This window comes from Archocentrus centrarchus, chromosome 8, assembly GCF_007364275.1.
Source record: "Archocentrus centrarchus isolate MPI-CPG fArcCen1 chromosome 8, fArcCen1, whole genome shotgun sequence".
Lineage (NCBI taxonomy): Eukaryota > Metazoa > Chordata > Actinopteri > Cichliformes > Cichlidae > Archocentrus > Archocentrus centrarchus.
In genome coordinates this window covers 18,799,740-18,825,481 of record NC_044353.1, presented here as the reverse complement: position 1 = coordinate 18,825,481, position 25,742 = coordinate 18,799,740, and the positions used below count along the sequence as shown (strand labels likewise).

The window sequence follows — 25,742 nt, the reverse complement described above, 5'->3', positions numbered from 1 at the left end:
AAATTGTGGATTGGTCTGGGAGCTGTGAAGTCAAGCAGGACGCAAATGATCAGGTAGTTGTAGGAAGCGCAGAATGTTTGAGCAACAAATTAAAGCGCACGCGTTGTCAGTATAGCATGAGCCTTTACTTTGAAAGTTCGAACCGGAAGTGGAATTTTTTCGTTGTATTAACCGCAGCAGTCAGACATGTAGCGTGCCTGTCGGAAAACAAGGATATAAACAGGACTACAGTTATTAACAATTGGGCTGAATCTGGGAGAAAGGAGTCGAGACAACGCCGGTACGTACAGCTCGGCCCCTGCCTGCCCGGTGTGATGGCTGTCCGGTGTGGGCTGTAGACTCCTGCGGCGGGACTGACGGTGAGAGCTCAGCTGCTTAGCCCCCCTGTTTCTCTACATAATACTTGTTATTCATTCATTTCTGCTGCTGGAACAGGTGTGTGCCAAACGCCGAGGAGGTCACATTTCTCCGCTACGAGCGTGTAGTGTTTTTGTTGCAGCATGCTGCCGCTGCTGGCAACTTTGAAGTTGCACGTAAAAACGCGGACGCTGTTAAAAGACACCAGCCAGCAGTCGAATTTCGGCCATGGCTCAGCTGAGCTAAAGTAAAATATTTATGTTGAAGGTGGTACAGAGTGAGGCTCAGGCCACAGAGCGCCGGTAAATACTCGTAAAGGCCTGTGTGTAACAGCTTGTCCATCCTCGCCCTCTCCTGTCAGGCGGATGCTGCCTGTCGGGACCGGCTGTATTGATAGCTGATGGACATCACGGCACGCCTCAGCTGCTGCTGCTGATGCACGGGCTGCCCCGCCACAGTCAGGACGGGGAGAGACCACCTCCAACCACCCTTTCATGTTGTTAGAAACGCATTCATGCCCTTCATGGGTGCGCATTTGAGCTGCTTAAACTGAATGGTCTCTCCGTGTATCGTAATTTGATTAAGTTTTCTCAAAGTGCTCCCTGTGTGGGACCTGTCAGAGACATGTTGCAAGATGAGATGGATACATAAAATCACTTGATATTTAAATAAGATAAACTTTTTTTAAGCGAATTTCCCTTAAATTCTGTCCTTTTAAAAAAAATAAATAAATAAATAAAATTGAAAAATGCTGCTTATATCTTTGTCTTTTCTGTACTGCAAGTCAGAAACATTCTCATATAAACAGCTTATATGAGACAAGTTAATACTGGTTAACACTTTAGTAAGCTGCATGTATAACTGTCAACAAAGTTTCCCACTGAGTCACCTGTAAAGTTTCCTCATAACTTACTGAGTTCATAACAGTCTTTTTTCAGCCTCCTTTCTGTGCCTTGTATTTTTTCAGCCGCCTCAGGCATACAGTGCAGATGGGAAGGAGTGTTAAGTACTGGCTCCTCCATTCATATGTCACAATGTGACAACTTAATTAATGCAGCCCAAAGGTGAGAATTTGAGATTGTGGAAGTCGACTTCAGTGCTGCAAAGTTTCGCGTTCATATCAAGAGTCTTTCTCTCTCTTTCTGGCAGGTGATCTGTTAAAAGTTTACAAATAATGTGAAGCATTCTGTCGGTCACAGTGGACCAGGCTGAGGCGAGGATGGTGTTTCAGTCCGGAGAATGTGAGCTGTTTGATAAAACGCTGAAAGGTCAGAGAGGAGAGGGAATGTGTGAGTGTGTCGAGGTGTTGAAAGCATAAAAGATGAAGGGAAAGAAAAGAGTGAGAGGACGCTGTCCTTAACAGCCAGTCTGAATGAGAAACGGACCCGGGTCACCCTGTAATCACACACAGACCAAAATAACCACTGCATAGTGGCACGACAGTAGGGACGTCACAAAAGTACTGAAAAACCATGTGTCATTCTTAAGATCCAGCCCTGTTATTATGTGAAAATGATCAGTTGGCATGGTTTGGTCTGAAGCACGTATATTCACTCATGGGCCACTTTATTAGTTACACCTTGCTACTGGTTTGGAGCCCATTTCCCCTTCAGACCTGCCTTAATTCTTCATGGCACAGATTCAACAAGATGCTGGAAACATTCCTCAGAGATTTTGGTCCATAGTGACATGATAGCATCACACAGATCAGTCAGCTGCACATCCATGATGGGAATCTCCCATTCCACCATATCCCAAAGGTGCTCTATTGGATAGAGATCTGGTGACTGTGGAGACCATTCGAGTGCAGAGAACTAATTGTCATGTTAAGGAAACCACTTTGAGATGATCTGAGCTTTGTGACATGGTGTGTTATCCTGTTGGAAGCAGCCCTCAGAAGATGGGAAGGACATGGCCCTCAACAATACTCATGGAGGATATGGTGTTGAAGTGAAGCTCAGTTGGTACTAAATGGCCCAAAAAGTGCCAGGAAGATATCACCCACACCATTATACCACCACCACAACCCTGAACCATTCAATCAAGGATGGGTCCATGATTTCATGTTGTTTACGCCAAAATCTGACCCTAACATCCAAATATGGCAGCAGAAATAAATTCAAATCAAGACTCATCAGACCAGGCAACGGTTTCCAGTCTTCTGTTGTCCAATTTTGAACCTCTGTGAATTGTAGCTTCAGTTTCCTGTTCTTAGCTGACAGGAATGGCACCTAGCATGGTCTTCTGCTGTAGCCCATCTGCTGTGTTTGATGTGCATTCAGAGATGTTCTTGATGCATAGCTTGGTTGTAATAAGTGGTTATTTGAGTTACTGTTGCCCTCCACTGAGCTTGAAGCAGTCTCTCCATTCTCCTCTGACATCAGCAAGGCATTTTCACTGCCGCTCACTGGATATTTTCTCTTTTAGATCATTCTCTGTAAACCTCAGAGATGGCTGTGTTGGAAAATCCCAGTAGATCAGCTCTTTGTGTAGATTGTGTAGTACTCAGACCAGCCAACAACCATACCATCTTCAAGATCACTTAAATCACCTTTCTTCTCCAATCTGATGCTCAGTTTAAACTTCAGCCAGTTGTCTTGACCATGTCTATGTGCTTAAATGCTGCCATGTGCTTGGCTTATTAGACATTTACAGTAATGAACAGCTGTACTTAATGAAGTGTCTGGTGACTGTATGTACAGTAAATTGCCTAGTGGCAGGCCAGTGTTCAAAAGTAGTCTAATTGTGTGGTTTTGCAGGACAGAAGAACAGTGGGCAAAGCAACGTTGTAAACAAACACAAATACTTTGTTGTTTTGTTTTCAGTTATTGAATATTTTCTAATGTCCAAGGGAAACCTTGATTATTGTTGAGAGCCACAGTAAGTGGATTGATTTAGTTAGCTTCACTTAGTTTCCAGGTAGGTTTACGTGCTTTTTTAAAAATGGTTCTTATTGTTTAAAAATGCTGAGTTTAATTCATTTTTTTAGGTTCGGTACTTTTTTTAACTCCAGATATTTGTCAGAGTTCAGAACAGGCATAAAAAAGCGCAGCTCTCTGAATTTGACTCATGGTTGTGTAGACATCAAAATTTTGTGGCTACTTGATGTTTTTTATTTGGTTTAAATCTAATTTTAAATTCAGCATCACGAACAGAACGAGATGTTGTTACTGTGACATTTTTTTCTCCTTTTGAGATTTGAGGACAAGTCATTAATTTGTTAATTTAAAAACAATAAAGAACAAAACTATTAAAATATCACTAATAAAAATAATCACAGCCTAAGATTACTGACATCTGCAAGAAACCACAGATACTTTTTAACCGAAAAAAAGACACCCACACTTCCACTTCTTAGTGGTCTTGTCTGGATAACGTGCCAGCAGTCTTCCTGTCTGGGGCCTGGCATCAGGAAGTGGGGTGGCTGCTTGATTAAGCAGAGGTAAACATGCCCTCTGAGGGAAAAACCAGGGAACATTCCTCAGATAGACTGAGGAGTATGTGTCTGGGTGTTCAGCCTACAAGAGAACAAGGTTACCCAGTGCATTGGATCCAAAGATCCAGGCACAGTTAAGAGAAATAAAAGTTATCAGCGAGTTCTGCAGCTCTTTGATGTGAATGAAGAGACGCTAAAGGGAAAAAGTAAGGCTTTAGTTTAGTTTTTTTTTTGAGTCTGAAAAGTAAGATCCTCTTTAAACCTTTTCAGAGAAGAAAGCCTTCACAGCACACCGTGCTGAAGCTTCAAAAGAGCCCTGTTACATCGAGCTCAACATCACACAAAGCTTTCTTTCCAAAGCAGACAAGTTAAACACTTGGTGTGACACGCTGATCTCAGTTTATTGCTGGCATTGATGTCATCTGTGGCTTCCGATAACTGCTCAGAATTTCACACTGATGGAGTGAAGTGTGTTTGCACAAGTCTCTTTGTGTGTGTGTTGTTTGCAAAAGGTGGGACATGCTTGGTTACACACTAGTACAGTATGTAGGAGCTGCTAATATGTTTGGAAGTGCAGGTGCAAGGCTGAGAAAAATGTTCCACGCAGAAATGCTGAACAAGTACGGCGGGGACAGGGATCCTGGGGTTGGGCGCTGCAGTAAGGACACTGCAGTGAATGCAGGAGCACGTGTGACAGAGGATCTGTACAGCCCTTAAACCAATTTGTGCTGCACTTTCTGTCAAATATTTAACTGACTGAAATTACTTTTTTAATTACTCATTTATATCCTCCCTTTCACCTGATGCCCTTTTCTTCTCCCTAATCTCCCATATTCAGAGGATGGGCGCAGTGTCCCGGTGCCTGAGGAGATGTCTTTGGGTCGGCTCCTACGGCGTGCCTCCTCCAAGGCCTCCGACCTCCTGACCTTTAACCCGGGGGGGGGGCTCATCGTTACGCTCGGGCCTGGATGGCGAGATCATCTTCTCTAAAAATAATGTTTGCGTGCACCCTGCGGAGCCCCTGCCTGGCCTGGCCGAGCACCACCCAGGTTAGACTCAACCTACTGTTTCTGAGTGGATGATTTAAGCTTTCCTTAAGCTTTACCATGATTGGCACTGAGGTTTTAAATTACTTGTCACTTCTAGCGCAGTCACAATGACATCATGCATCACCAGCTTTCTATGCGTGAAGATTTTTTTGTGTGTGTGTGAGTGTGTGTTCAGATCAGCGAATTTTGATTAGCAAATGCAAATTTATATGCAAGAAAAAACGGATTTTTAGGTGTTGCACCTTTTTGAAGAGCAAGGCTTCTAAAACTGACTAAGCTAAACATGTTTCTGTGCAGCGGCTGGCGGAGCTCAAAGTCCTGCAAGCTAAGAAAACATCTTCAAGTAGACAAATACAGGAGAAGAAAATACAGAACTGTGCTGCAAGTAGCCAAGATGATGATAGAATTGTTTCTGGAGGACATAAAGTGAAGACAGCTGAGACACTCTGTTCAGTCTTTTGCACACTTTGAATTTATTAAAGTCAGCTATTTGTCAGTGGGATTCTCCCCAGCTGTTCCTCATGCTTTTTGCAGGATGTTTCTGCATTTGTCTGTTTGCTGTATTGCAGTGAATGTTAAATTGATGGCACTATTGTATTACATTGCTATTTTTTGGCTGTTTGTAGCCAGCATGGAAGTGCTTTTTTTACCTCCATGCCGGCAACAGCCACAGCCGGAGGTGTTATATTTGAGGTTGTCTATTCATTCCAACTTGTGAATGTGATATCTCTTTGGCAGTTTGGCACAAGCAGTCAAAGTTCAAAGATGAAGGTCACCGTGACATACCTCATTCTTAAGAAGACGTTATTTGAGAAAGTCCAGGAGGGTACACTATTGTGCAAAAGTCTGAAGTTACTCTTTATTTTATATTTTTGCTGGAAAAATAGGAAATTTATTTATTGAAACATGTGTAAACAAGTTTTTAGCCATCACTCAACAATCCATATGCTAACAATGGCATGATTTCACACCATTGTGTAATAGGTGGAGGTGATGAAGTGATAACTTTTACATTTGAATAGACAGAATATAAATTTGCCTGGCTGGTGTAAGCGTTCAACCTTTAAGAAGGATTTCTGATTTCTATGTTGTAGGATGTTGCACTCTTTTCAGCTACCATACATTTGGACAAGATATACACGAATGAAAAGAGCACACTTTGATTTTGCAATTAAGGGTAAAATCAAAAGTATAAATCCAGCTGTCTAAAAGGTAAGCTTAAAGGGGCTCTAAACCATGTGACATTTATAGCTGTGTCAGATAAGCTGCTGTAAACGTCATTCAGGTTTTTTATTGTACTGCTTTTAAATGTGCTGTTCCTCTGTTTGATGAAGTCTTTTTGCCATGAGTTTAAATGTTTTTTACCTTGGTCTGCTTACCTTATGTGAAGACTGTATAATTCTGATGGAGTGGTTTTCAATATGTGCTGGTTTTTTCCACTCTTCTGGGTGTGTATGAACACTTACTCTGTTGTTATCATCTCCTTGTGTGCTTATCTGTTCTCAAGTTACATGTTTGTTTTAAAGTTGCAACTGCCCAGACGTTTTATGAGCTCTTCTCACGTTACCAAATTACCTCCATCGTAATTACTCCAAGCACAATCAAGGTTTTGTTGCCCCCTGTAGGCTACCTCTGTGTCCACGTGGAGAAGGATGAGAGCCTGGGCACCACTCTGATCTTGACCTGGGTCCCCAACTCCCGCATCCAGAGGCAGGATGAAGAGGCGCTGCGATACATCACTCCGGAGAGCTCGCCTGTACGCAGGAACGCCCGCCGCAGAGGAAGACGGTACACGAAGATGTTACTTAAAATGTGTCTGAAAAAAAATTTGTGGATGCACTGAAACGGATAATTCTCCTAGTCTGGAACTGAGTTAGATTGGTGGTTGCTGAAGGTGTGTCTCTTTGGGTTGTTTATGAGGTGCTAATATCCTGATCAGAGTAAAGCATGTACTGAAATATTCTCAAGGAACTCAGTTTACAAACATCCTTTGCAGACCTCACTCCCGTCCCCCAGCAGCCCAGGAGGAAGATGAGGATGAGGAGAAGAACATAACCAGTAGCACCTCCACAGAGAGCCACAGCCTGGTGGTCGAAGCTGGAGTAGATCCATCCTCGCAGCAGCAGCAGCAGCAGCCCTCAGCTGGGGAGGAAGGCGATGAGGGCTCCTGTGAGCTGTCGGATGAAGTGAGCCGGGACAGCACTATGGGTTCAGACTCGGACACCTTCTCCTCCCCCTTCTGCTTATCCCCCGTTAGTGAAGCCCTCTGTGAAAGCAGCAGTTCCGTCTTTCTGGACAATGAAAGCAGGTTAGTGAGAGGATTGAAATGGGTTTTATTAACGATATTTATTGTTAGTTATACACGCAAGAGTTGAAACAGTTTATTTTTGTTTGTTTTTCTCTTCCAAGATTGAGGGAAAATAAAGCTTCTTACAGCAGTCTTTCATTTTCAACTTGATACAAGTCTGAACTTCACGAGACTGACTGGACGTGCACATGATTGTAACTGTGCTCGCGTGCATCTTTGGGAGTTGGTTAGCTCACTAAAAAATGCCCCTACATTAAACATGTTGGTGATGATATTTTATGTCTCAAACTCCTTTTATAATAGCACCTCATTCTCAGAGCCTGTTTGCCAGCAGCAGCTGACACTCCTGCCAGCATTGTACAACACACATAAAGACCCTTCTCTTAGTTAAAATGGTGGAGAGTACTGAATGTCCATCCATCCATGCATCCATGCATCCATCCCTCGTCTTCCACTCATCCAATTTAGGGGGGGTGGGGGGGTGGGAGCTGGAGCCTATCACAGCTGTAATAGGGCGAGAGGCGGGTATACCCTGGATGGGTCACCAGTTTGTTGCAGGGCTAACACACAGAGACAGACAACCGTTCTCTTTCAAATTTATACCCATGACTGATTTAGAATCAGCAATTAATTAGCATGTCTTTGGACTGTGGGAGGAAGCTGGAGTACCCGGAGGGAACCCATGCAGACATGGGTAGAACATGCAGGCGGTACATTCAAAAGTGTGGTACAATCTTCAAAAGTCTCTGCTTTAGTCTTTAGAGTATGTCTAAAATCAGAGGTGTTCTGGGCCTCTCTGCCACTGTTGTGGTTATGTCTGAATTAACCCATGGGGAACATTAACACGCAAATGACTTATGTCTGATTTACAGATGTTTTAACAGATGGATGAAGCCAGCAGTTTTTTTTTTTTTGCATTTTTGGCCACAGCAGCTTTTATGGGCAGTGGAGAGAGACAGGAAATGGGGGAAAGCTACAGGGGAAGACACGCGGGCAAATTGGCGACGGGCCGGGACTCGAATCCGCGCCGCAACGCGGCGTATGTATGTGGTTGCCGGCTTCACCACAAAGCCACCCAGGCGCCCCAGCCAGCAGTTTGATGTCTCTCATGTTTGAAAAGATTTAAGTCAACAGAAAAAACACTGACAGTTTTTATGGCCTCTCGTCCACCACATTCATTTCTTACCCATTTCTTACTCTTTGGAATTTAATCTCCCTGAATTTCTTCATTCTGTGGCGCACAGCTTGTTTCATCTAATAGTATTTGTGCAAGATGGATGGCTGGATGGAGTTATGTTACTTAATGATTGTTTGTAAAATAAATAGTGCTGCATTTTTGTTAGAGGTGACCTGCAGTACGGCACTGATTGATAAAATCACTTCGATCATATGAAGACTGCAGTAAATGATCAGTTGTTGTGCAAGTCCTCAAGTTTATTTAATAAAAGAAAAGCCAAAGCTGCACTCTTTGCACCTCGGTTTCAATACAGCACGGTTCATATACACATCTCTGCTGACTGGATAACACTTCTAACCTCCCTCCAAGCACGAGAAAATGCAACCAAAGCCTGCTGTGCACCGTTTTAAGAAAACATGCTCAGAAACTCTGCACACCTTCTTCAGACTGCACACGCCCATGTTTATGGGGAAGTATAATTTCAGATTATTTCTGCTGAAGAAATGTAATGATTATCAGTGTGTTTGTTGTGTGTTGAATATTATAAAGTTGTGTGAGTTTTTGTTAAAGGAATGAGACTAGCATTAGTGGACTGTTGATACATTCTTAGAGATATACTAGGAGATTCTGTGTAAATATGTTATATTAAATATCTTATTCTAGTTCATTGATGGTATTAAGAGCTTTAATAATCTGCTGAGTCAAGACCACAATGTTTGATTCTTTCCCTCTTTGAGGTGACTTTGATTGATATGGTGTTGAGTTTTCTGTGACTGAGGATCCCTTATGGAAAATTTTTGTACAATTTTTATTTACAAAGGGTTTTTTTTTTTTAGTTACCCTAAGCTACCAGAAGGTGGAGCCAAAAAGAAAAGAATTGATTGCATGGGCTGGTTTACAGCCTGAGGCCACAAGGTGGCTCACTGCACTGCAGCTAAATATCCTGAGGGACTGAAAGCAGGTAGATGACTTCAACAGGGGGCATGAAATGTTATTAGGCTTCAAAAAGCATTCACAGATTTTGATCAGACCTCAGTCTAAATGTTGTGTAATGTCACGGGGCCCCCAAATCAGTCCCCAAATCCTACTATACCACCCACCCCCCCACCCCCCCCACCCCCCCCCCCCCACACCCCCCCCCCCCCCCCCCCCCCCCCCCCCCCCCCCCCCCCCCCCCCCCCCCCCCCCCCCGCCAAAATCCCAAACCACAACCCTTCCCCACACTGTTCTCTAATGAACGGAGCCATCTGTACAGAGATTGTGTTGCTGTTCGGACCTCGCAGTCATTTGATTTTATGATTCCCTTCGCGGTTGTTTCCTCACGCAGCTATGTGGTTTGATATGTGCCCAGAATGTGTAAGCCTGTGTCAGTGTGTGTGTCCAAAAAAAAAAAAAAAAAAAGTGAGACAGTGTGACTTTAAGTGTTTTTAGCCACTTTTCACATTTGCTGTAAGTACAGTCAGTGTGTGACTTGGCAGTGCTCTTTGCTTCACAGCTTCTAACCTTTACTCCGTCCCTCTCTTCGTCCAATATGTTGTGCCTCACTTGCTGTTGGTGTCTCTCCACAGCTCTCTGGCACTCACATCCATCCTTTGCCTGTTTTTTTTTTTTTTTCCTTCTTCTTCTTCTTCTTCTTTTGGATTCTCCTCTGTTCTCCATATCTGTCAACTCCTTCCACTTTTTTATTTCACCTCTTTTCCTTTTTGCGTATTCTCTCCGTTTTTCTCAATGTTGTATCGTTTGGTGTTGTCCACCCTCAAATGCCTCCCTCCCCCCTTTTCCCCTTCCCCTTCCTAAAGTCTGTGTGAAGCCCTTTGATTCTCAGTGCTCCCAGGGTTGTTGTGCTGGGCTGAATGTCAGCTCTCTGGATTAGAGGACTGAAGAGAGCAGAGCAGCAGCCAAAACCCTGGAACCCACTCAATCTCTCTTTCTCTCTCGCTTGCTTTAATTGACACTGTTAAGGGGCCAGGAACTGGAAACATGTCACTTGGAATCATTCAAAGAGAAAGCACTGCGTATGAGAGTGAGAGCGGATGAAAAGGGGGCAGAAAGAGGAGAGTGGTGGGAGAGGGCAAAAAAAAAAAAAATTAAATAAAAAGGAGAAATCTGCAGCAATCTGTCAAGCTTCTTAACAAGTTTTTAAAAAGTTTCACATTAGTTTATGATACTGTCAGTGTGTGCTGCCTTCTTGGGGCTTTACTTGTGGAACTTTAACATATGATTATATCTCAGAACAGTGGTTTCCAATGTTTTTGCTCTGTGACGCCTGAAAACACTTGCAGCCAATTGTTACATACATTTGGTCTGGCAGTTCTGATCAGTTTTTCCTTTTTATATTTCAATATTTTTTCGACTACCTAATTGTTATATAAGGCAAAAAATACAACCAGTAAACAGTAGACATATTGTTTCTGCTTTCCTAGCCTTAGTTATTAATTGAATCAAAGTACATTGAATGTGGTCAGAGATGGTCTAATGTGTTAAAAGGTGCTTTTTTTGAGGGGGGGGGGGGGGGGGGGGGGGTAATAAAAATTTGAAGATGATGCTAAATTTTTTTTTCTCCTCCAAACTGTACTGACCACTTTCCAGTGTGTGCCTGCAGTGGTCACACCACCCCTTCATCTGAGCCTTCCCTGAACTCGCTGTTCTCTCCAGGGATTAGCTGAAGGACCTGAGAGGCTCTGTAGGCCTGTAGCACAGCGTTGTGGTTCTCAGGGTGACCTGGCAGCACTTTCCCCCTGGAGTAAAGCTGTCTGTATGTGGAGGGAAGCATTGCACGGGGGCCTCAGGGCAGTTTGAGCTCACCCTGGCCTAGTGGGACATGCTGGTTACGGCAGTCTCACTCCAGCAAAACAGCTTGTTTATATAATGTACACTGTGTACAACTTATGGCGTGACTGCTGCCTACTTTTGCTGCCTAATATAAATGAATAGAATCAGGCTGTAAACACTGACAGATGTTGTTAATCACTTGTTGAGTTTACTCTCGAATGCAGCGCAGTGAATGACCCACGCTCAAATTTCAGAAATCAAGTGCTTATTCATTCTGTTGTCTGCTACTTTTCCACGCTTTTTTTTTGTCTGTGCAGCAAAATATACAAAACGATTTTTACACATGTTCCTTGAGCATGCAGGAAAGAAAGAAGGAAATGTCTGCTGTAAATGGGCTTGTAGGCCTTCACAGGCACAGAAAAACAGTTGCCAGTTAAAAGATCTCCTTCATATTTCACGTTGCCTAACTCCCTTACCAGAACTCTCTGTACCTCTTGCCCCATCTCCCAGTCTTCCACAGTCTGGTTTGTGGCATGACACATGAGACAGAGAGCAGTAAATCACCAGATAGCATAAGGAAGTGGTGCAGCTTGGATTGATCAGCCTTGTTATTTTCCCATCTGCTAACAGGCAAATTATTAGCAAGACATGATTGATTCGGGGTGTAAAAGCTCAGCCCGCCTCCCTCGTGATCAAAGAACCAGTGTGCCAATTGATACGAGCAGAGTGAAAAATGTATCGTTTTCCCAATTGATATTTTTTCTGTTATGAAATCATGAACATGAAGGACATCTGGGTTTACTTTGTGAAATTGGTATTACATGTGCACGTTTTATAGCAAGTAATCAAGCAACTTAATTTACACGTGTGCTTCTCAAATGTCATCGGGTTTAACGCATTTCTGTTTCTCAGCATTAGCGGGTCTAGAGACATGTTTGAGAGTGCATTTTGGTCATTAGCCATGGTCCATTCGCGTGTGTGTGTGTGTGTGTGTGTGTGTGTGTGTGTGTGTGTGTGTGTGTGAGAGAGAGAGAGAGAACATGGCAGCCAGTAAGTGGTTCAACTGCTGGTGTTTGCTGTGGTGCGTAGTGCGTGTTTGTGTTGGCCACATACATATTTTGGCCTGTTTTCTGCGTTATCGCACGCATGTTGCTCTGTACACACATGTGATATAATGTGTGCGTTCTTGTGTGTCTCGTCCTGCTGCAGAGGAGCCCTCAGCTCAGGTTTCAGTGCCGGGAACAACATGCTTGCCATGGGGGAATGACAGGGGAAATTGGACAGCAGACAGTGTGATTTGTGTGTGTACAGATTTACTTGTGTGCATGTGTGTGTTTCTGTCCTCAGACTCCTCCATGCATTCCTCCTATTCTCAGTCTCTTGGTGAAAAACATTTTGAGTCATAAAACAACAGGGGAAAACTGAGCTGAGGACTGTCTCCACCAGTGGCCTCCATCTGCACAATTATTTACTGTTAATGTTTCACATTAAAAAATAAACTGCTGTGAAGGAATGGGGGGAAAATTAAATTGCAGTTTCACTTTATCACCAAAAAAAAAAAAAAAATCTGAAATCTTTTCTTTTCTTTTTTGCCAGGGAGCTGTGCGAGGAATCCATGAACCACTCAGCCAGCTCTGCTTCAAGTCTGGACAGCCATGCCCTGTCTGAGAGCAGCCCAGTCACAGGGCATGCGGTGGGAGGAGCAGCAGAAGCTCCTGGCTCTGGAGCAATTGTGTGGAGTTTTCAGGGTCGACCTGGGTCACATGAGGTCGCTGAGACTCTTCTTCAGGTCAGCTGGGGAGTCCAAAAGGTCACAGGGAGGTTGCGAGGGGTCACTTCGCTGTGCTACTGTGCAGTGTTTCACTTTCTTGTAGGCTGTTTGTTGACTTCGTGAGGTCTTTTACTCCAGTAGTTATTGACTTTAACATTCATCATTGTGTTGTTGCAGCGACGAGGCCTGCACTAGTGGCCAGCTGGTGATAGCTAGCAGAGAGAGCCAATATAAGATCCTCCACTTCCATCATGCTGGCCTGGACAGCTGGCTGAGGTCTTCAACAGTGGAAGTGCTGCAGAGAAACTCAGCTCAAAGACCAGGTCAGGTTACAACCCAAATTCCCTGTTTGGCTTCTAGTTTTATAGGGAAAAGAAGGAATTTTTAAGCCTTTTTTTAAAAAATTCAATTGTTGATTTTATGCCATTTTTTTTTTTTCCCTATTTGACCTTTTGGTCTTGCTTAACATCAGGTGTCAGATGAAAAGTCATGCATGCAGTTCTCCATCCAGAGGCCCACGCTGCCATCAGCCGAGACCCACCCAGAGGAGAGGCTTTATCGAAGGCTGGATGTCACCACTTGGCTACGTCACCTCAATCAGAACGGACAAGTGGAGGAGGAGTATAAGCTACGTAAGGTATGTGCACGGGTATGCACACATGCAAGCTATTACACTTCTGAGGAGTCAGTTAGAAGTTAATCAATTAGACAATATGTTAGGCTCACTCACCACTATCTAAATAGCAAGCATCACCTTTTCTGGCAGCACATGTTCGTGAAAGTCATTTTGAAACTCAACCCGAGTGTCTTGAGTTTCAGTTTTAATCAGAATAATTGGGTGTAAATAATGAGCTACTGTCCTCTCTGTGAGTCATTTCAGTTTTCTTGGATTGACTCAGTTTAAGGTTAACCATGCTGCTCAGAATGACTCAGTGGCAGTTAGACTGTGACCCAAACATTTCCTCAGTAAGTACACAAGTGCAGGAATTGCAAAAGACGACTCTGTTTGCTGGACATGCTGACAAAGCAGTGTTTGTGTGTGTGTTTGTTTTTCTCCTTAAGGAAGTTTCATTTTTGCAACATTTTGCAGCACTCATGAAATAATCCATGTATGACTTGGTAAGGTGATAGTTGAATGAAGCCTGTGCAGCACCGGCTACATGCCTTGTTTGCATACAGTATGGTTCGCTCTCACAGCTATCAGTTTTGCCCCCTGCTTGCCCTCTGAATGCCGAGAACACTCCTTTTGTGCTCACCATATTTGTTCACCTCAACACTCTTTACCAGGCCATCTTTTTCGGTGGTATCGATCCATCCATCCGTGGTGAGGTGTGGCCCTTCCTGCTGCACTACTACAGCTACGACTCCTCGTCTCAGGAAAGGGAGGCTTGGAGACTGCAAAAGCGCTCCCAGTATCATGACATCCAGCAGAGGAGGTATGTTTGTTGAAATATGGTGTTAACGTCTGTGCCGCGAGAATCTTTTTTTAAAGGTTTATTTAATGGTGTGAAAATCTGCTCATTTTGAAAAACTCTTGCTGAGAGACAACACTGTGCTTCGCTCTCTGAAACACAGATAAACTGTCATGTGGCTGCAGTGTCGACTGCCAAATGCTCAGTCAGTCAAACATTAAACCATATGTGAGTCTATTGCGGGCTTTTCACATCACAGGCGCTCAGCAATCAATAGGCACAATCAGGAAAGTTGTTAAGGGGAGTGCTGGGTGTGAAATAAAAGGTCTCTTGAGAAAAACATGTCAGTGCTTATCAGATCCTACGGTCTTGTCGGATGGAAAAAAAAAAAAAAAACCCCACAGCTTCGGTATGCACGGGCCAACCACATGTACACACGTCACACACAGGCACATTCCCCAGTCTTTATTTGGCTCCAGCCTGCCATCAAAAAGGTTAAGTGTACACACATTTTCACACGTTGTGCCCTTCTGTCTGTAATGAATATGATAATTGGACAGGTTTCATCTGTATGGCCTATTAACATTTTGAGTACTTGAGAAGGTCTTATCGAAGTCAGGTAATTAGTCCTTGTTGCGAGTCTGATGTGGATTCCTGTAAAGACCCTTTGAGTCGAGCGGACCTCCAGGGCCACTAGTTGATCATTAGGAACAAGGAGTCCTGTCTTTTCATTCTATCCAACCCTCAGATGTGATAACTACGTGTCTGTAAATGGAAATAGTGCAGGCAATAACAAGTAAAACCAAACTAACTAGACCAAGACGAGATTGCTGCTGATATGTGAGCTGACAACAAGAAAATGAGCAAAACTAGTAGAGGAATGTGAATATTTGAATATGCAAATGTATTCTGTTTGTAGGCAAACAGACATTAAACATCCCTGTAGTTATCCTTATTGTTTTTATCCCTATAATCTTTATAATGCATTTAAACGGTCTTTGAATTTATTGCAGGAATTGTTAGTAGCATTGTGGGGCTTTTATTACATTTTGAATTTGCTAACATGCTTATAAAAATAACCTCAGTCTAGCTGAAGATAAATTGCTTTCTTTTTTATTTCTTTTTAGTTCAGTGGCTAAAATTCAAAGAGCTCTATTTGTGGTTGAGTTTTTTTTTTTTTGTATTTTAGAAATGCATCATCATATAGTACTGTGTAAACCACCCCTTGAGCCACCCCTCATTTCGTTATGTTTTGCTTCCAGACTTTATTGCATTTAAAGTGGTCTTAAATCGTAGCTCTCCAGTCTTCCTGAAGGTCTTTTTTTTCCAATATTGGCAGTTTTTTCCCCACTCATTCTCAGTCCAGTCCTTGTACCTGACCAAAGGATTTTCTTGAATTCAGGTGTTCCAGTCACTTCCATGGTCATAGGTGTATAAACCAAGCACCTAGACATGCAGACTGCTTCTATAAACATTTGTGAAAGAATGGGTCGCTCTCAGGAGCTCAGTGAATTCCATTGTGGTACCGTGATAGGATGACACCAGTACAACAAGTCCAGTCCTGAAATTTCAGTCAACTGTTAGTGGTATTATAACAAAGTGGAAGTGATTGGGAATGACAGCAACTCGGCCACAAAGTGGTAGGCCACTTATATCACAGAGCGGGGGTCAGGTTTAGGAGAGAGGTACGACACTAAGTGTCTACACCCATCTGGAAAACACGATAGAGACTGTCATGGTTTGACTGTCACCTATTTCCTTAGCAAAATATCAAAAATGAAGGGTGACAAAAGGACGTTTGCAAAATGCTGTATATTCAGATCAGGATTCAGGATGACATCTTTAAGTGTCTTGTCCCAAAATTCAAAAAAAGTCCTCACCTGAGGATGGGAAATGTTACAAAGTTACAGAGAATATTTATTCAAAAATCTAAGGTGACGTACAAGCAGGTTTCTGTATCTGTATATATTTGGCCCCACTTAATTATAACTGCACATTTCCTCTTCACTTAGCCTTATAAACCTCTGTAATGTAAAGTGACGAAAACATTTCAAGTCTAATCCTCCTGAGAAAGAAGTAGAGAGGGCGGCGGCCAGGGAGGGTCCAAGGACACAAACACACAGCGCTAAAAGTAAACAGTTGCGTGGCATTGCATCAGGTGTGCGCTCATTATTCCTGGTGGGGCATCATGGAAAACAAACAGTGTTAATTAAATCCCTCTGCTTGTTAGGTACTTGAGTACATTAGTGCCACACTCAGAGTACATTGCTAATATAGTTGCTAACATCTACAGGGAAGGATATGGGGGGGTTTATGGTGGTGGTATTATTCTCAGTGGAACACTTGATGGTAAAATAACGCTGGCAGCCCACTGCTTGCACACCCCTGAATTTTTTTTTAGTTCATTCCAGCTAACTGTTAGTGTTACAACCTGAGTCACATTTGCAGCAAAGATCATTTGATAAGCCTTCATTTTGTGATCCTAATTACCAAACATTTCCTAAGAGGCTGTGCAGTAAAAACTTTTTTAAACTCACTGCTTTTGTCTTTCATAACAGCTGCAAGTTTCAGTTTGCCTTTTCTTTCCTTTAATATTTGTTTCTGGTATTTATTGGGAATCTATGGGATTTTTTTTTTTTCTCAGGTTGTCCATGAGCCCGGAGGAGCACAGTGAGTTCTTGAGAAAGGTCCAGTTCACGGTGGATAAGGACGTGGTGAGAACGGACCGCAGCAACCACTTCTTTAGAGGAGAGAATAACCCGAATGTGGAGATCATGAGGTCAGACTTCAAATTTCTATCAGACATTCTCTTTCTGTCACCTTTCTCCAGTCCATCCTTATCGTTCCTCAGCCCAGCGCACAGGCGAACCTATTCATTTCATATTCTGAACCCTAAGGGAGCTGCAAATGAGTTTCATGCTTTATTGACTCTGACTAAGCCGTCTGAGCACTTTGATGCATACTCAGAGCTAATAGCTTTTCAAACGAGGAGCAAGAGGATTTAAATAGCATATTAGTTTAGTGACTCTCATCGAGGCTCCTGGTATTTGTCCTTGGTATTAGGTCTCATATTGTGTCTGAGGTGGGGGTGATACCAGTACTGCACATGTCCAGATAGAGAGCACTCATCTCACATGTCAAATATACATTTGCCTGGTCATTTAGTCTTAGCAAGAGAGGCCAGCACCCTCACAGTCTGCTCTTCTTCTTCCAAAAATCAGCCTTTGTATTACAACAATAGAAAATATCTTAGAGTATTTCCTCTATTTATATAATACTTATGAAGGGGAGTATTTTCAGGGGGAAATTTCAGAAAATTAGTAACTGTGTTATAACAAAAGGAAAAAAAAAACATGAGTGTTTGGGTGGGACTTGCACATTTTAGTGGTTGGCAGGACAGTGTAGAGGCTATATTGGAGACTGTGAAAGGAGCTGACATGTTTATGGCTCTACATTGCCCACTTATAGCTCTTTTGTATTTCTGCTGAGATGTTATGACACTACTAAGATGTCTGTGGTTGTTGTTGCCCCCAGGCGGATTCTGCTCAACTATGCAGTGTTTAATCCTGACATGGGCTACTGCCAGGGCATGTCTGACCTGGTGGCCCCACTGCTCACTGAGATCCAGGATGAAAGCGACACCTTCTGGTGCTTTGTTGGCCTCATGGAAAACACCATCTTCATCAGCTCCCGCGGGATGAAGACATGGAGAGGCAGCTGGTAGGATGTTTCCCACGCGTTGCCTTTATGAGTCATACAAATGTCTGATTCCGATTCTGCCTGAGATGTTTTAATCTCGCACCTTTCTGGCACTGCAGTTGTGGCGGTTGTCTCCAACAATTTCTGTAACTTATCAGACAGTTTTACCCCATTTTTTGTGATGTGATTGGTCGGATTAAGCTTTCTTTGTGTAATCTTGAATAATTGTTTCAGTTTTTCTTTAGCTTTTAAATGTGCGCACTCATTGCATTTGCATTTCTCTTCAAGTCTGGTTGTTTCAAACACTTAAGATTATGTTTGTCTTCGGATGCAACACATCAGACACAAATGGCTCGTTCCAGACGGTGGATGAACTGAGGCGCTGCAGAAAGATAATGTAGGATTATTTGAACTGTGAATCATGCAAAAGTTGCAGTGTCCAGTCGTGTAAGAATGGTGGTGCACTCTGTATGATCCTGCCTCAGATGTACCTGCGGGAGCTGCTGCGCCTCATGCTGCCACGTTTCCACCAGCACCTGACCAGGCTCGGAGAGGACGGCCTCCAACTGCTTTTTTGCCATCGCTGGTCCTGCTCTGCTTTAAAAGAGAGTTCCCCGATACTGAGGCACTGCGCATGTGGGAGGCATGCTGGGCACACTATCAGGTCAGGTCAAAGTCTGAACGCCTCCTTTGCATACACAAAGTCTGAAAGAAAAACTTTGCATATACTATGCTGTGTGTAATCACTTTAATGCTTGCCATGACAGCCTTCTATAATCCTCCCAATGCCTTTAAAATCTGTAGTTGCTCTTCAAGGGGTTTAATGGTTTCATTTATTTGATTAAAGCCATTTTTCAGATTCCCACAGATCTCAGTTCTCCCTGAAAGTATATTAGCTTTTAAAAATTAATTGTAAAATGTAGCCAACTGTGTTAAAAATTCGTCATTTTGGCTTGGCTTAAATCAATGTACCCAGTGCACATTTTTTTTCCACTCTTTCTTTTATCAAAGTAAGTCATAACTTCGCGCTGTGTAGTGAGACAGAGGTTAACACCTCCTCTCAAATATCAGCCTCATTGCTTCGTGCCATCTGTTCAAGCTCTCTTCTAAATGTTCTGATCTGCAGCTACAGGTGGCGATAGAAGAGATATGAGAGTGAAACCTTGGTTTAGACAGTTGAGTGTCACATACCAGATGGGCTAAAAGTAAGAATTTCTGATTGATATCTGATTTTTTCTGTGAAAAGGGAGGAATTGCATAATATTGGGTCACACAGTCTTTATCTCGACTGCTCTTGCTAACTGAAATGTTTATCTGTATTGACAAAGATGGATGCATTTTTGTGAAAAATTTTTTATTTTATTTCTTTTAGAAAAGAATAGAAAACGAGGCAAAATATGCAAGTCTGGGTACAAACCAGCAGGAGGTGAAAATAGATCTGTAATAAAGACATGGAGAGAGATATTTTAGAGACAATTCTATGAACAACTGAACATTTGGACAAATATTATAGGAGCTACGCATCAACAGCTAAATGTCTACGGTAGATATAATATATGTAAGCGATTTTGTGACTAAAGTTTTGAATTCGCATTAATAATGCATATCTTACTGTACACCACAGAAGCTGATAATATGCATATTTTCCATCTATCTTTGACCCCTTTGCTGATCTCCTCTTTTTATAGACGGACTACTTCCACCTGTTCCTGTGTGTGGCCATCATTGTTTCTCTATGGGGACGATGTGACCGAGCAGCAGCTCGCTACTGATCAGATGTTGCTGCACTTCAGCATCTCTCCATGCACATGAATGGAGAGCTGGTTCTGCGCAAGGTACCATAGTAAAGCTTGTGGTTTTCATGCCTTTATCCCACCATCTCGTTTCATTCCTCTGCCTCAAACCTAAAATGAAGGCTATCATGCAGTGATCCTCAAAATAGAATAATCCGTTGTTTATGATCATCGTAAGTATTCCTCGACAGGACTGCTCCATTGCTTCACATTTAAACCTAACCCAGTGCTGCTTGCATTAAGGGGCCCTGTTCAGTGCTGCAGCAAAGCACTGATGCACATTAAAGTGGCCACAGAAGCCTTGAGGTACTAAATGGGAGGCTGCCATATCACTGTGGAGGATTTATGATCTTCATCCCGGCTATTGTGTTCATGCCTGCTTGCTCATGTTTATGGATGCAGTGTGTTAGTACTCCAACCACAGGCAGTGAGTTCATGTTAGCATGCAGGTGGTGTAACTCCATGGGTTGCTGCATGTGATGCAGGCTTTGTAGCTTTAGGCAACATCACGTATTGCTGACCTTGAGAGTCTGTGTTATCTTTTAGCCAGGAGTCAAGCCTATTGATTTAGTTTGGTGTTTTAATGTGCTGCTTAATATCAGCATCGATCCATGTTGCATTTAGTGGCTATGCGTCGCATCAACCTGAAACTCCTTTCCTTTATTTTGGTTAATCGTGTCGCTTTCGTCCTGCTTTACAGGCCCGCAGCCTTCTCTACCAGTTCCGCCTACTTCCCAGGATCCCATGCAGCCTTCACGACCTCTGTAAACTGTGCGGCCCGGGGATGTGGGACAGCCGCTACATCCCCACCGTGGAGTGTTCGGGTGAACATCCAGACTCTCAGAGCTGCCCCTATGGAGGCACCTCCACCCCCCAGCCCTCCTCACCCTCACCTTCCCCATCATCCACACCCACACCAAACCTCACCCCCACACCTCCACTGGATGGTAAGAGAGGCTCTAAGACTCGAGACATTTTCACCTTCCGGAAACAGACCTGAGGTAGAGGTTATGGGGAGCTCTTGCTTGTCATTGTACAGCAAATGTCTGGATCCACCTGTTGGATTTCTGCCCCCCCCCTCCATCATCCCTGCTTCTAGTTTTACACTCTTTAAAAAGGATATTTTGCCAATTGTGGAGCAATGTAGAACACTGCCTTACCAGAATGTTGTTTTCCAACTTTCATTTCACATGACTCCGTGATGAGGATTTGCTGTTGGATAGATCAGAGGTCAAGAAGCTGCTTTCCTCTAGGAGCAGAACGGACAATCACCAGCCACTATGTTGGTCTGGAGCTACTTTCAGGTTCTAGTCTGCCGCTGGCTTGGCTTTCTTCCAGGGGCTTCGTGGGTAGGGGTCACATCAGGGTCTGAGGCAACTGGGCTGAATTCTTGCGGATGCTGACCCAGGGTCAAAACAAACTGGAGATTCATTTACAGGAACTTGAACTTGAAATTTTTGAAAACTGTTCCCATGTTCTCACAGTGGAATATTTGTGTGAGTGTCAAATTCATATGTGCATATCTCAAGTCTGAGCAGGATGTTTTTTAACATGAAACCTGAGCCCTTGGTGTTAACAGAGGAGGGTTAACCTACATATGATGAATTTGAATGAATTACTGGTTCTTTTAAGTTTTGTTTGATTTTTAAACAAAGCGAATGTTTGCGTTTATATTAGCAGTTACAAATATTTAGCAATATTATCCTTGCATGAGCAGTTCTTTACATATAGAGGGCACAGCGTACACTAATTATTATTAGAAAACACAGAGGTAAGAATATGTTTACAGGACAAACACATTCTGAGGGCTTCTCGCATTTCCTCATCATGTGACGGGAAGAGCATTCTTATAATTTCTCCTGACAACCAGGAGACCTCTAATAATATCTTTTCAGATGAAGTCGGGCTGTCATGTTACCTGTTGAGCAATAGGATTTTTTCCCATTTCCACATTAGCATAAAAAATATCCAACGTATTTCCTGTCTGAGGTGTTGAACGGGTGTCACGCCAAAGAGAACATGAATGGCGTTTTTTTTATCCAGACAGAAAAACTGATGACTTTCTGTCCTACTTGAAACTTCATCTTCATCTGTGTTGAGTTGTGTTTAGACAGCCTTGAGAAAAATTGTCAGCACAGTTTTATTTTTTTTTTCTTTTCTCTCGCCTTCCAGAAGTCTTTCCACTTCACCTTTAAAATGATGACAACACTCAAGAATCAGTCCACGTGAATGTATTTGTTTTCTTTTCTTTTTCTCACTCGACAACTGAAGTGTTGAATTCTTTGGTGTGTGTGTGGTGTGTGTGTGTGTGTGTGTGTGTGTGTGTGTGTGTGTGTGTGTGTGTGTGTGTGTGTGTGTGTGTGTGTGTGTGTACGTGCAGAACGGAATGACTGCTAACATCTGGTGAGGTCGTAGAATGCCCTTCGACCAGTTTAGCAGCAGCCACCCTGCAGAAAACCTGGTAGATAAATTCTAAAGACAAGCCAGCCGTTTTAGGAGTTAGGCTTTGTGCAGGGATGTGTGGGGATCTAAATCAGACTTAAAGGCAAGCTCCACTTGGAAAACTTCCCTGGGAGATTTGAGTGACATCGCTCTAAGTGAAAACATCTTTAAATTGTTGCTAAAACGTAACATTAAGAACTTCAATCAGTATTTCTCCACTGCCTCCACTCTGTAGTTCCCCCTTCTCTCAAGCAAGCAGTCTCTGTAAATGACATATTAGTGATCATGTGCAGCTGTTTGCTGCAAATGCCTGCAGAGTTTTGAAGATGGGAAGGCTGCAGTGAAATGAGCAAAGTCAGAAATATGGAAAAGAAACAGTCTGCGTGTGTGTGTGTGTGTGAGTGTGTGTGTGTGTGTGTCTGCGTGTGTGTGTGCGTATGTAAGAGAGAGAGAGCTCATGAATTGTATTAGCATTGGAATCACATTTGTTTACACAGACACTACAAGTCACAAGCTTGATTAATGAACACTCCTATTTCCAGGGGTTTATGAATTGTGCTCACGAATGTACAGCTCTATGATATGTTGATGCATTATTGTACACATCACAGGGAAAAAAGAGCCTATTCTTATCATTGGTATCATTAAAATAACAGAAATAAAATCACACTAATGCTTTCATGAAGCACCTCTGATTTTTGTTCATCGCAAAATATTTCAGTTTATTTCACTTTGATCTGATACAGAAAACAAAAAAGTGGGATTTACTATATTAGTAACCAGCACTTCTCAACATAAAGCACTGCTCACTTATTACTGGAGCATTTTTTAATCTAATGAATAAATGTAAATATCAGTATTATGCCTTTTTATGAAGCAAAACAAAAAAATGTCTCAGTCATGGAGACATTCCGATGTGTTATTACTACATTATTACTACATGCTCGTGCTACAGTATCATTTGGCCTGTTTTGTTACAATGATATACTTGAGCAAAGAAAAAAAAATGGTTGGTAGATCTTGTTTATCTAGATTAATAGACGATAAGTATGGGACTGGTTGCATGTTCATATATAGCAAATGATTAATTGATGATCAGTGATTAATTAAATCTATTTATGGTAAATGGACCACATCAAATATGTAAATGTCATTTCAGTCAGTTGCTGGTGCTTGCCAGCCGATGTGATGGGATCATAATATATCATATCCACTATAATGCCAAAAGTATTTGCTTTTCAGGAGACTCTGCACATCATCCTGAGATATGCCAAGTTTTCAGCTAATAGCTGTTTGGGAACCACCTTGCTGGTGAAAAAATACAATTTTATGTCTGTTGGCATTTTTTGTGGATTCGGTTAAAGAAAGGCAGTATTTACTTTTAAGGGAGTATTGTGTTTTCTGCATATTCATGTTGTTTTCTTTGTTATTTTTAAACATACTTTAAGAAGTTTGTAGTGCAGTAAAAATCAGATAACGGTAGTATGACAAATGTTTACTGTGATTACACAAACATGTAGGAGTAGGTAATGGATATTAGGTGCTGATTAGTAAACAACTGGACATGAATAACTTGAGTTTATTATATATAATATACTGCAGTATATTTCTAACTAACTAGACTGCTCATTCTCTTTCTCTTGAAAACACTTTCTTTAAAGATAAGCCACATTTTGGGGTCAGCTTGAAATAAAGGCAGATGTGAAATGTAAAAGAGAGGTCAGAATAATGAACTAATTATTTTAACAGTTATGGTTCTTTATGGATCCCTCTGTGATTTTTTTTTTTTTTCTTTTTTTTTTTTCTTTTCAGTCACTCTTCCAGGAGGTATGTCAGAAACTGAAAACCATGAAACCATAACTATCTGATTTTAATGGAAATCAGAGCTTGAAATCTTGATCAGGTGATATCTGCTGAAGCTTTTCAGGTTGGGCCAGAAATGCTGATTGATGTGATTCATGTAATGCCACAGGTGACAAATGGTGAGTTATGACTATCCAATAACCAGAGTGTGTTTAGATTAAAGGCCACAGGCTTCTTGTAATAACAGAACAGGTAAGGTCTTTGTTTATGGGTTCTTTTTACTGCTTTTTCCCCCATTTATAAGAGGAGAAAGGAGCTAATTTTGTCTGTTAAAAGTTGCACAGGTGAGGCACCAGAATGGCTCAGTGGGTGAGCACATGTCCGGGTTTACAGCCGACCTGTGGAGAAAAAAAAGAGATTTAATTTGATTTAATCTGTGATGAGGTGCAGAAAAATGTTTTGTATTTACTCTTCTTTTCAGATTTTCATAGTTTACACAAAGCCAGCAGGGAGCCATCATTAGACTGAAACAGTCTAACCTGAATAATAAATGCTACATGCCTTTTGGGGCGTGAACTGTCTCTTCAAAACTGAACTGTTAAAAGCAACGTGTCAAAAACAATGTAAAACATGGTTAACAGTAATGCCTTGACTACAAGCCACTCTTAAAAGATGTTACATTATTTATTTGTGGATTTTAGAAATCCACAGCACCTGACCAGGTTTGGCATTTCCTGTTCAAAATACTGGCATTCTTGAGTTCCCCTAAGCATACAGTGTTTGTTTACCCCCCCCCCCCCCCCCCCCCCCCCCCCCCCCATGTACGTTTCATTTCACTCTCCAAAGATGAAAAAGACAAGGTGTGAATTCTGGCTCACGAGGGATTTTCTTTCCAGTTTTCTGACAAACATTTTAAGGCCTCCCATGAGGAAAAGCAGCCGTGAGAGGCAGACGGAGTGCTTCCCAGAGTTTAACCCTAAACCATCTAGCAAAGTCTTATCAGCCTCTGCTGTTTGTTGTGGCTGTTTGACTGTGTGTGTGTGTGTGTGTGTGTGTGTGTGTGTGTGTGTGTGTGTGTGTGTGTGCATGTGAGATGGCTCAGGCATTTGACAGGGATCAACTGACTGTCAGTCGCCATCATTCCTTGGAATTAAAAGGAAATGCTGGAGCAGACGGGGTGTTTTTAGTGGAATGACTCAGAGCAGGTATTCTGGTTTAGCCACTCAGTGTTTCCAGGAAGACAAAATTTCAGACACATTTCTCTGGAAAAATCCTCACATGGCACACGCCTCATTCGATCCACTGATTGTATGGTGTGCCCCCCCTTCTCCAGACATTCCTGAAGCTTCCTTTTACTTCCATGTGTTCTTGTTTTAAACTCTCAGTATATTAACCAAGTTGATTAATGCATGATGTCACTGAGATGAGTATAATGGCTTTCAAAAGGAAAATGACTTGAGGATTTTTTCATCCTGGGATCGCCCAGCGACCTAATCCATTGTAGGTCTTTCTCTACTGTACAGGGACCCCGCTGCTTGTGATGTGGGTGCCTCCCTGCCTGCAATTACAGCCCATTAGCTCCCTGATTGATAGCTTCTTTCAGGGCTAATGCATTTCTATAACAGGAAATAAGATAAAAGGAAAATGACAATAAATACATAAATGAATAAACTGCCACTCTACATTACTCCAATCTTTGGCCTCTAGTTGTTGTTTTTTTTTT

The 25,742-nt window shown here is 42.4% G+C and overlaps 1 protein-coding gene across 1 annotated transcript; it reads left to right on the top strand.

Moving 5' to 3' along the window:
• Window positions 1-4,663: 4,663 nt before the first annotated feature.
• tbc1d16 (TBC1 domain family, member 16) lies at window positions 4,664-22,860 on the top strand. The gene is given in 20 exon segments (XM_030736026.1): window positions 4,664-4,734; window positions 4,736-4,842; window positions 6,468-6,630; window positions 6,839-7,150; window positions 12,696-12,770; window positions 12,772-12,888; window positions 13,048-13,146; window positions 13,148-13,193; window positions 13,343-13,507; window positions 14,158-14,306; window positions 16,927-17,061; window positions 17,817-17,968; window positions 17,971-18,002; window positions 18,467-18,566; window positions 18,569-18,645; window positions 19,670-19,711; window positions 19,713-19,773; window positions 19,776-19,816; window positions 20,475-20,721; window positions 21,947-22,860. Coding segments are annotated over 20 exon segments (2,214 nt in total). The 3' UTR covers window positions 21,970-22,860.
• The last annotated feature ends 2,882 nt before the right edge of the window (window positions 22,861-25,742 follow it).